At 35.3% G+C, this 11,316-nt stretch overlaps 2 protein-coding genes across 4 annotated transcripts in view; one reads left to right on the top strand and one right to left on the bottom strand.

The window, feature by feature from the left end:
- Nucleotides 1-11,316, bottom strand: part of Cenpp (centromere protein P) — a 198,050-nt gene that overhangs the window by 142,122 nt on the left and 44,612 nt on the right. The gene's annotated exons all lie outside the window — the stretch shown is intronic.
- Nucleotides 612-11,316, top strand: part of Ogn (osteoglycin) — an 18,190-nt gene continuing 7,485 nt past the window's right edge. The window contains exons 1-4 of one of the 3 annotated variants that reach the window (XM_013349145.1): nucleotides 612-903; nucleotides 1,917-2,134; nucleotides 4,116-4,209; nucleotides 10,903-11,061. In XM_013349145.1, coding sequence (XP_013204599.1) covers nucleotides 1,961-2,134; nucleotides 4,116-4,209; nucleotides 10,903-11,061 — 427 coding nt within the window. In that variant the 5' untranslated portion in view covers nucleotides 612-903; nucleotides 1,917-1,960. Of the gene's footprint in view, nucleotides 904-1,610; nucleotides 2,135-4,115; nucleotides 4,210-10,902; nucleotides 11,062-11,316 lie in introns of those variants that run through there. The other 2 variants (XM_005355166.3, XM_026783158.1) reach the window with 2 other exon arrangements.

An 11,316-nucleotide genomic window follows, 5' to 3' on the forward strand; every position in this document is an offset into this window, starting at 1 on the left:
ATTCCTACTTCTTCACTAAATTAAATATAAAGTTTCATTCAGTAAAAATTTTTGCTATTACAAATTTATAAAATCAAACTTATTTTTAAAAACTATTTCCACATTCCTTTTTTGTTTGTTTGTTTTGTTTTGCAATAAGCGTCTCACTATGTAACTCTGGCTATCTTGGATTGTGGAACTTAGTACAGAACAGAGTACTACTCTCACTGGGTAGACCAGCCAGCCTCGAATTCACAGATATCCATCCGCCTGCCTCTGCCTCACAAGCGCTGGTATTAAAGGTGTAGACCACTATGTCTGGCTATTTTCCCACTCTTATGAACTAAAATAAAGGAATTAAAAACTAAAGGACAAAACTTAAAAATAATTTGGGTTAAAACTTACTTTACATATAAATTTCTAATGTGCTAATTATAGTAGGAGAACAAAATCCTTAGTTTTCATTAAATTAACAACAAAGACTGGTTTGGTGGTCCATTTTTCAAAAGTGTTTTATATACCAGAAAAGCACAGAAACAAAAGCATGATTTAAAAAAATATATCATTTCTATAAACTAATATTCGCTAAAAGATTAGTGCTTAATATACAAGGTAAAAGAGATCGGGACTCCAGTGTGCTGCAGCAGCCAGCCCTGGTGCCGCAGTTTCAAACATCTTCAGCACATTCTCTCATACAACACCCTGCATTTCACCCCAGAGGAGGAATGCTGGCAAAGATATGCACCACATGGGATCTGCTGTTGGATTCCACCACATGGAATTTAAGCTGTTGGGCCCTGAAACTTTATTCAGCAGTTGGAAACCATTCCACAGCATTGCTCCTTCACCCTCCCACTTGGGACTAATGCACAGGCATGAACACCTATTGAAGAAAACCACACAGGACTTCAACCAGTGACTACGGTAGGCTTGTTTCTCACATATTAATTTAAATACTGTGTGTTAAAGTGTGATTCTAAAAGTCTTAATAAATGTAAAGTCATTTGTAGTGTAAGTTTAATTTTCCTTGAATAATTAATTATCAGCAATACTTTCATATATCATTTTATAACTTTAACATTGATGTAAATAAGAACTGGAAGTTACAAACCCATTTTATTTTGAGATTTCAAACCTGGCTATCTGACAGACTGGCATCTGCAGTGCAGCATCAGCACCTCTCAGCGAGAGGTGTACTTTTAAGTACTGTGTGTACTTAAAAGCTGTCTGAAATATGTACTCAGCAGTTAAAGATCACTGGTGAACCTCAAAGAATCTTTCCAGGACATTCTCCAAAGTTCCTCCCTTAAAGTTTATGTGACCCTAGTCTGCAGTGGTACTGCTGCACTGTTCATAGTTTAAGCTTTAAAAGGCAAGATTACTAATTAAACAAGATAACCCGCTACATTTACAAAACTAGAGAAACTTTTATTATACACCACTTAAAAGTGTTACTGTCTACTTTTTATGATGTTAAACTTAAGGTTTAAGTTTTAATCCTTGCCTCAGACTGCTTCTTTTACCTCAATATGGATCAAGAATTCCTTTAACGCAGCAATGTTGAAATATGATATTTTTAACTCCACATGACACAGGATCATGGATCTTCGTGTTAACCATTTATATTGCAGGTATTCCAAGAAGACTTTGACTGCATACAAATACCCCTATTCAAGGCATTCGATTGTTAGTAAACCTAGCAATAATTCTTAAATTTCTTGATAGGTAAGAAATAAAACTACTTTATGAATTTTTCAGAATCTTCACTGGCACATAAAAAACTGTTAGTATCTAATTAAGAACCGCTAAGGGTTAAATAGTTGTTCTCTATCCCCTACTGCATACACAGTGCCAAAATATTCTCCAAGCTTTTAAATATTGCTTCGATAGTCTGCAGTTTTATTTCCAGGGGGGAAAAAAGAGCTTTTGTTCCACAGCTATCAGGTCACTAGTTACTTCCAGTCACTGTGAGTTTGCTGAAATGAAGACTGTGCATTCTACACTTCTCCTGCTACTGCTCGTGCCTCTGACACAGCCAGCACCACAAACTCAACTCGACTCACATATTAACTATGAGTATGGAACAGATCATTTGGAAGAAACAAAATTTAGCCAGGACTATGAAGATAAACAACTGCATGGAAAAAATACTAAGGTATTTTATTTCTACTTTAAATTTATATTCTAAAATGATAGTCATTTAAATGCATATCTTCCCTTAATTTCAATATTTGATAAGGAAAGGAGAAAGGCATTTTAATATTTAAAATAATTGTATTTTTCAGATATACATGATTCTTCAATTAACAAGTAGTACCAAATGGTAAACAAAAAGTAGCTAGAGAAATAAAAAATTAAAATTTAAAACATTAAGACTCTGATAGCAGCAATTTATGCTAAATAATGCTACATAATATCCTACAGCTGCATGTTATATTGCCTCAAAAATAAATTAAGAAAAGATAAATTATCAGCTTATGTTTACAGAATTCAGAAAAATACAGTCCAAGGAAGTAAACATAAAAATATTTATTGGTTATGCATGCCAATTACATAGAATACCAACAAGTAAAAAACTACAATTATTATGGGGATTTGTTTTTAACCACATTTAAGTTTAGACTCTACTGATTTATACCAAAGATCTGTAATGACATGCCACTGAGTTATGGTTTTTATACCACAATGATACAACCTTCAAAGCAAAGCAATTACTTGTGGTTTTTTTCTGGGTATACAGAAATACTGGGAGGAGAAGGAAGTTAACATAGCATAAAACTATATGCTGCCCACTGTGTGTGATGCACACATACACTGGAAAATTAGAGTCAGATACTTAACAATATTCATTGCTTTAAAAGTTCTTTTTTACCACAAATCAGAGAGTTAAGATTTTAAGATTAACCAGTCTAAATGCTTTCCCCTCCTAACTCACAATGAGCTAATGTTAATGCTACAGTTTCTTTTTTCCAAAGGAATGAGTTAAGATGCTAGTATTATTTCTACCTACGGTTATGACAAAACAGACAAATTTCTGTATCAACAGTTTCAAATTAAAAATCAAACAAAACCAAAAAGGTTATAACCTATTGTCTTACTGGAATGATCTGAGTCTATCAACTAACTGCAAGATACTTTCAAAATTCCTTGAACCTTAGAGCTTTCTGCTTAACTACATGGAGCTTTAAGCAGTTTTCCATCAATATAAATGTGTGGGCCAATATTTGTGTGAAGTGGAGAACTCAATGGGGTAGAGTGATGTTTAGGCAGTGCACAGATGGGAAAATGAGGGTTAACGGCAAGGTCAGGAGTCCACAGAGAAAACATGGAGCAAGCGGGGAGGTAGAGGGAATAGTACCCCATATAATAAATTATAGTCTACTAGCAGAAAACACATTCTCTGGACAGAGGACAGAGATGAGATGACAATCCCCAGTTATACAGTGTTAACAGCCTATACCAATGGCCTGATCAGGTAAAGAAGCAGGATAAAAGGATTCATCCTAAGGCCAAGGCAGGATGCCAGAAGAATTTATTCAGTACTTTATGTTCTACAGCTATGCTGTTGCTCAGAAGGATTGACACCGAGAAGAGGAAATCAGTTCATATAAAGAACGATAAAGAATAGTTCCACATAAGAAAAACTTTCATTCACATTCAGAGAATTATCTCCTAACCTCACACCTAGAAATTCAATATATTAAGTATTTATCAAATATTGAGTTCAGTCCATGAAAACAAAAAAAAAAGCTGATTCTCTTACTCAGGAGTGCATATCCATCCTACTTAGAGTAATGACAGTGTAATTTAATGAATAATGAAATGGAATTATGTATAAAATCTTAATGGAGGGCTGAGATAGCTTGTCACATAAAGTCTCTTGCAGCCATAAAACCCCTAGGCCCATATAGTGGAGAGAACTAACTTCTACAAGTTGTCCTTTGTTTAATATGTTGTCACATACATATAACATGAATACATATATACATACTTATATATACAGACATACACATATAAAACAAAATCTTGATGAAATACCTTTACCAATGACTATGAGGAATGCTTGTGATCCTTCCAGTTTACAGGCAGATTCCTGTCTTATTACACCTGATAACAAATTTCTAATTTTACAATAGGAAAAGGAAACCATGATAATTTCTGATGAAAAAAGTCTCCAGTTACAAAAAGATGAGGTTGTACCATCATTACCCACCAAGAAAGAAAATGATGGTAAGTATGAACAATCTATCATCTAGTAGTTTTGTCTTTTTGTTTTGTTTTCTGAAGACAGGGTTTCTCTGTGTAATAGCCCTAGTTGTCCTGAAACAAGCTCTTGTAGACCAGGCTGGGCTCGACCTCAGAGATCTGCCTGCCTCTGCCTCCCGAGTGCTGGGATTAAAAACATGCACCAATACCAGCTGGCCATCTACTATTTTTGAAAAGCATCTTTTAAAAGATACATACAAAGACATTTTATTCCTGTTGTAATCAAAAGTTGTCTCAAGGCATATAAACTGAAATTTCCTCTTCAATGGTAAAGTCATTACGGCTACATCGGACGTGCTCATTATCTACCATTGTACACTGTGAGGGAAAACTGTGGACTAGAAAACATTCAAGAACATTCAGCAATTTGTCTAGACCTATCCATTAGAAAACGTTTATTTTTGTTCACATAAAAATAAATTCAAAAGCCTGGCATGGTGGATTTATTAATCCCAGCATTTTGGAGGCAAAATAGACAGACCTCAATGAGTTCTAAGTCAGTCTGTTTATGTAGCAAGTTTCAGGTTAGCAAAGAGTACATAACAGGCCTTGCCACAAAAACAAATCAATTCAAGAAAGAATTAAAGGTTATTTTTCAAGTACAACCAATAGACTTACAACCAATATAATACAATCAATTATTATCTTCAAGACACTTGGGGAAGCCAGGGATGTGGTGGCATACTGTGAAAGGCCCTAAATTCAATGAATAGCACTTTAGAAAGCAGCACGCAAGGAAATGCAAAGTAGAGAAACATGACTCTATATAAATATCTACAATGTCTGCTTCAATTAAAATAACAGGAATATTACTGCAAAAAAACAAGCTACAAGCCATACTGTATAGTTCTTATATTTGATTTATTCTTGTTAAATAACATAACATGGTTTCACATGAAAGCATGAAAAAAATCCACCCACACCAGTTCCTGTCTTGTAAAATAAAGTTAAAATGAACTAAAACAGAAAACACATCCTCAAAGTCTGGCAAGTATTTTAGTAAAAATGGACTTAAATAATTGAAAAGACTCCTTTTCTTGGAAAGGATGCCTCAGTATCATAAAATATCATTATTCTCTAAATTCAGAAAAAAAAGACAACCCCACTAAAATTACTAAATTTTCGATAATGCTAGGGAAGTGGATTCTAAAATGCTTATAGATACATATAAAGGAACAACGAGAGTACAGTTGTGGAAACACTGAACAGTGCCATACAGAACACATTTAACATGTTGGGGATACTAGCAGAAGAACAAAGACTGTGGACACAGAATCAAAGAGTAGACACAAACAGAAACACAAAGACATTTAGTATATAATTAAAGCAAGAAAAAGTACTCAAGCACTCAGCCACTGAGGGAGAAAATTTTAAATAATTGAGTGTAGGAGAACTAGATAGCCATTTGGAGGGAGATAAAGATCCATTTTCATAAAAAGAAAAATAAACATAAGCATGACCAAGGATCTAAACAAACAAGATGGGACTGGAGTGATGGCTCAGCAGTTAAGAGCACTGGCTGTTCTTCGAAAGGAAACAAGTTCAATTCCCAGCACCCACATGGTAGTTCACAACTGCCTGTAACTCCAGTTCCAAGGGATCTGGCACCCTCACACAGATATACATTCAAGCAAAACCCAATGTACATAAAAAATGAAAAGAATCTTAAAAAACAAATAAACAAGCAGGGTGGTGGTGGCACACACCTTTAATCCCAACACTCAGGAGGCAGAGGCAGGCGAATCTCTATGAGTTTGAGGCCAGCCTGGTGTACAAGAGCTAGTTCTAGGAGAGGCTCCAAACTACAGAGAAACCCTATATAGAAAAACCAACCAACCAACCAACCAACCAATCAAACAAACTAACATACAAGACAAAGTCTTACAAGTAGTAGCAGATAGTTTGGGAGTGGGATGGCTCAAAACCCAGAAATTTTAACAAAAAACATTTTAAAAATTACTTCATAAAATTACAGAAAATAAAACTTTTTTTTTCAATTTTATTTTATGTACATTACTGTTTTGCCATGGATTTTGGATCCCCTGGACCTGGAGTTACAGACAGTTGCAAGATGCCATGTGGGTCCTGGGCACTGAACTCGGGTCCTCTGGAAGAGCAGTCAGTGCTCTTAACCACTGACTGAGTCATCTCTCCAGCCCCAAGAAAAAACTTTTACATCATAGCAAGAACCAATGTTCATGCAAATATACACAAAGCAGAAAAATAAACAATATTTTTAATTTTTAATAAGAATATATTTGGAAGACTATTAACAAAATGACTTTAAAGTGACACTAAATACATGAAAGGATGTTCAATCTCACTTTTAGTTAAAAAATAAAAATGAGGGGTCTGGCTCAGCGGTTAAGAGCATTGCCTGCTCTTCCAAAGGTCCTGAGTCCAATTCCCAGCAACCACATGGTGGCTCACAACCATCTGTAATGAGGTCTGGTGCACTCTTCTGGCCTGCAGAATATTGTATACATAATAAATAAATATTTAAAAAAATAAAAATGAAAATTACACTGAAATTCCATCCTTAACCTGATTTTAAAAATTGAAGACAAAATATCAACATATAACATGATCAAGATTGTATAATAACAAATATTTGAATATACTGCAAGAAGAAATGTGAATTAATACAACACTTCTAGACAGGAATGTGACAGTATCTAACAAACTAAAATAGATTTACTTGTTACTTTTTTTGGGGGGCGAGCAATGCTTGAGATCAAAATCAAGGTCAATCGTGTGCAAAGGAAAGCACTGCTACTGAGCTATATCCTAAGCCCTATATTTACTTTTCAACACATTTTATAAATTTTAGTCTGAAGACCCATATCCAAAATAAAAAATACAAATGTAAAACACTAAAGTACTATTGGTAATTACAAAATACTACAAATAACTCAACAGCCCAAACACTGAACAAACGATGGCACAGCCACCCCCAAGGAATACAATGCAGTTATAAAAAGAACAAGGAAAGGCTAGGGCTGTAGCTCAGCTCATAAAGTGCTACCTTAACATTCAGGAAACCTTGGGTTTGATCCCCAGCATCCACTACTGTTCACAGTAGTAAATCCTTGCAATTTCAGAAATATGAAATGTAAAAGAGGATCATAAATTCAAGCTCATATTTGATTATACAGCATTTCAAGCCAGCCAGACTATCTCAAAAAAAAAAAAAATAAAATAAAGCAAAATAAAAGAACAAACAAAAAAGTGAAGAATACCTGTAAGAACATGGAGTGATGTCCAGAAAACAAGTATGCAAAAAAAGGATACCACAACAGACTATTTCTAACATGCTGCCTTCATATAAAAAAAATATCATTTTATAGCAGGGCGGTGGTGGCACACACCTTTAATCCCAGCACTCAGGAGGCAAAGGCAGGTGGATCTCTGAGTTCGAGGCCAGTCTGGTCTACAAAAACTAGTTCCAGGACAGTCTTCAAAGCTACAGAAAACCCTGTCTTGAAAAACCAATATATGGCCGGGCGATGGTGGCGCTCGCCTTTAATCCCAGCCCTTGGGAGGCAGAGGCAGGCGGATCTCCGTGAGTTCAAGACCACCCTGGTCTACAGAGCTAGTTCCAGGACAGGCTCCAAAGCCACAGAGAAACTCTGTCTCGAAAAACCAAAAAAAAAAAAAAACACCCCAATATATTTATGTATATGTATATATATGTATATAATTTTATAAAAGAAAATTTTAATAAAAATACTTTTTTATTAAACAGCTTACATACAGATGTTAATTTATGTGAAAAGAAACACAGAAGAGGGAATTTTCTAAAAACTGAGAAGGATTAAAGATTTGGCTAAGTGGTAGAGCACTTGCCTAATATGCGTGAGGCTCTGGATTAAATTTGGAAATTTAAGGCCAGTTACATCAAGGAAATAAGTGAAATCATGAGTAGAAGTGAGGGAGAATTGGGATGCGATAAAGATCTAGTTGTGAGTATATAATTTTTATGTAGTCTTAATTTTCAGAATATTGTTTCATATAAGCAAAAAACCACATGTAAATAAAGTCAGTAAAGACAAGCTTATAAAAACAATAGAAATATAAACATTAAAAGTTAATTATATTGTGAATTCATAACATAGTAAAGAAAATAAAAATCTAATGCAACTAAATCTTAAATGTAGTATTTCGATTATAAACCTTGAAGTTAAAGAAAAGCAAATCAGAAGCAGTCATGCATTGCTTAAAGACAAAAATTGGGCTAGTGAGATGGTTCAGCAGGAAAGGCACCAACACCAAGTCTAATAACCTGAATTTGATTCTCAGGACTCGTGTAATGGAGGAAGATAACCAACACCCCAATTTGTCATCTGATCTCCACTTCTGTAGTCACATGTGTGTGTATGCAAACATAATACACACAAAATCCTTTTTAAAGTACTGCAAAAAAGAGACAGGGCTACATTGTGTTTTATACTATACATTAGGTGATTTATCATGTAAACACTATAGACTACTTACACATATCTAGATGGGACAGCTTATTTTACATCCTAGGCTATATAGTGTGAATGTGCATATGTATATGGAGGTGGGTGTTAGACATGAAGGAAAAGGTGAGACTAAATTAAACACAAAGGAAAATGTTAACAAGAGATCCTGCAGATGCAAGATACACAATGCTGCTGTTAGAATAACCCAGCAAGCCAGGCAGTATGGCGCACACTTTTAATCCCGGCACCCGAGAGGAAGAGGCAGGCGGATCTCTGTGAGTTCGAGGTCAGCCTGGTCTACAAGAGCTAGTTCCAGGACAGGCTCCAAAGCTACAGAGAAACCCTGTCTGAAAAAACAAAAAAATAAAATAAAATAAAATAAAATAAAATAAAATAAAATGATCAATGGAGGATCAATGTTCTGGATTAGTACTTCCCAACAAGCTTGAGAGCCTATGTCCTATCCCTGCAACTTATCCTGGAAGGAAAAAAATGGCTCCTCCTAGGTGTTCTCTGACCTCCATAAATACGCCATGGTACACCCCCCCCCCAATAAATAATGGTAAGACAACTAAAAGAACATATTAGAGTACTATACCAGGCTTTTATTATATGGCCAAGTAGTTGCTGGCAATGTGTTGGTAATTCAATTAAGAAAAATAAAGTTTCCAAAAGTAATATTGAAAACACCAACAGAATAAAGAATCTTGCTTATTCCTGATATCATATTTAAAAGTTAACTCTAGTTTTAGATATAACTCTAGCTTAGAGATAACTCAGTGATTAAGAGCACAAGTTTCTCTTCCAAAGGGACCCAGATTCAATTGCCAGCACCCACATGGTGGCTTACAAATATGTGTAATTGCAGTGCCTAGAGGGGTTTGAGGTCCTTCTGATCTTTTTAGGCACCAAACATGTGTGGTGTACATACATGCATACAAGTAAAACATTCATACGCATAAAATAATAAATATTTAAAAAGTTAATTCAAAATGTTCAGATTTCTTTTAAAAAGTTTAAATTTCAGCCGGGTGGTGGTGGCGCACGCCTTTAATCCCAGCACTTGGGAGGCGGAGGCAGGCGGATCTCTGTGAGTTCGAGACCAGCCTGTTCTCCAGAGCTAGTTCCAGGACAGGCTCCAAAACCACAAAGAAACCCTGTCTCGAAAAACCAAAAAAAAAAAAAAAAAATAGCACTGTAATGACTCCTAAGATTTCCATCTTAAACTTAAAAGTTCATGCATTGAAGGTAAGAGAAGTGGAGAGGGGATGACCAACCAAGGAAGCACTCTGGGTATCTAAATAGGAGCCCAAGTGAAGACATTCTAAGTGAGACATTCCAAGGTCGGGTCATAAAACTCCAGCAATGACTGATTTTCAAGTTAGTGGTTTGTTCCTCTCACTTGGGATTTCTAAAGACAACAACTATTGTCATCTATTTGAAAAATGTTTTCAACACATCAAACTTGAAAAACATCAAACTTGATAAATCAATTCTTAAATTCTGCACTGTAGACTCCATTTATTTGTTTGTTTGTTTATTTATTCATTGTTTTTCGAGGCAGGGTTTCTCTGTAGCTTTGGAGCCTGTCATGGAACTAGCTCTTATAGACCAGGCTGGCCTCAAACTCAGAGATCTGCCTGTCTCTGCCTCCCAAGTGCTAGGATTAAAGGAGTGCGCCAAAACCGCCCAGCCCTATTTTTTTAAACATTCAAATGAGGAAAGGTAGCCTTCCATGAGGTCATCAATTGGACAATCACAGCAAAATCGAAAATAAAAAGGGGGCCAGCAAGATGGCTCAGTAGGTAAGCCTGACAATATGAGCTTAATCCACACAGTAGAAGGAGAGAACTGTCTCCTGCAGGTTGTTCTCTGAGCTTCACAAACCTACTGTGGTATGTATGCACCCATAGATTTACACACACATACAATAAGAATAAATAAATATAATAAATAAAAATAAGTAAATAAAATATGTTGACTATGGACTATGTAAAATTCTGATGAATTATTAAGCTCAATACAAGATAGCAGTTGGTTATCACAACTATCTTTCCTGATTTACCAATGATTCTATAACATACCTTTCCAAATCACAGCATTCATTAATTCATTATAACAATAACTTTACAATCAGATGATGAATTTTTTTCAAATGAGTTTATGCTTACAATTTTGTTTCCTAACTTAGAAATGCCTACATGCCTGTTGTGTGTCTGTTTAAGTGGCTCTGTCTACTGTGAAGAAGTTGACATTGATGCTGTGCCACCACTGCCAAAGGAATCAGCTTATCTTTATGCACGATTCAACAAAATTAAAAAGCTGACTGCCAAAGATTTTGCAGATATGCGTAAGTTTAAAATATAAAAGCACAAATTTCTGTTTTTCACTTGCTATATTAAGTCAGCACTATTGAAGCATTCACGTATACTACATACACTTCAAAAAAAACAATCTTTTTCTTACTAAAAGAATCTTCTTTTTATACAGACTTCTGTGATCATTCCTTTTTTAAAAAAATATTTATTTATTTATTTATTTTTACAATATTCTGTCTGTGTGTATGTCTGCAGGCCAGAAGAGGGCACCAGACCTCATTACAGAT

This window comes from Microtus ochrogaster, chromosome 16 (genome assembly GCF_000317375.1).
Source record: "Microtus ochrogaster isolate Prairie Vole_2 chromosome 16, MicOch1.0, whole genome shotgun sequence".
NCBI classification, from domain to species: Eukaryota; Metazoa; Chordata; class Mammalia; order Rodentia; family Cricetidae; genus Microtus; species Microtus ochrogaster.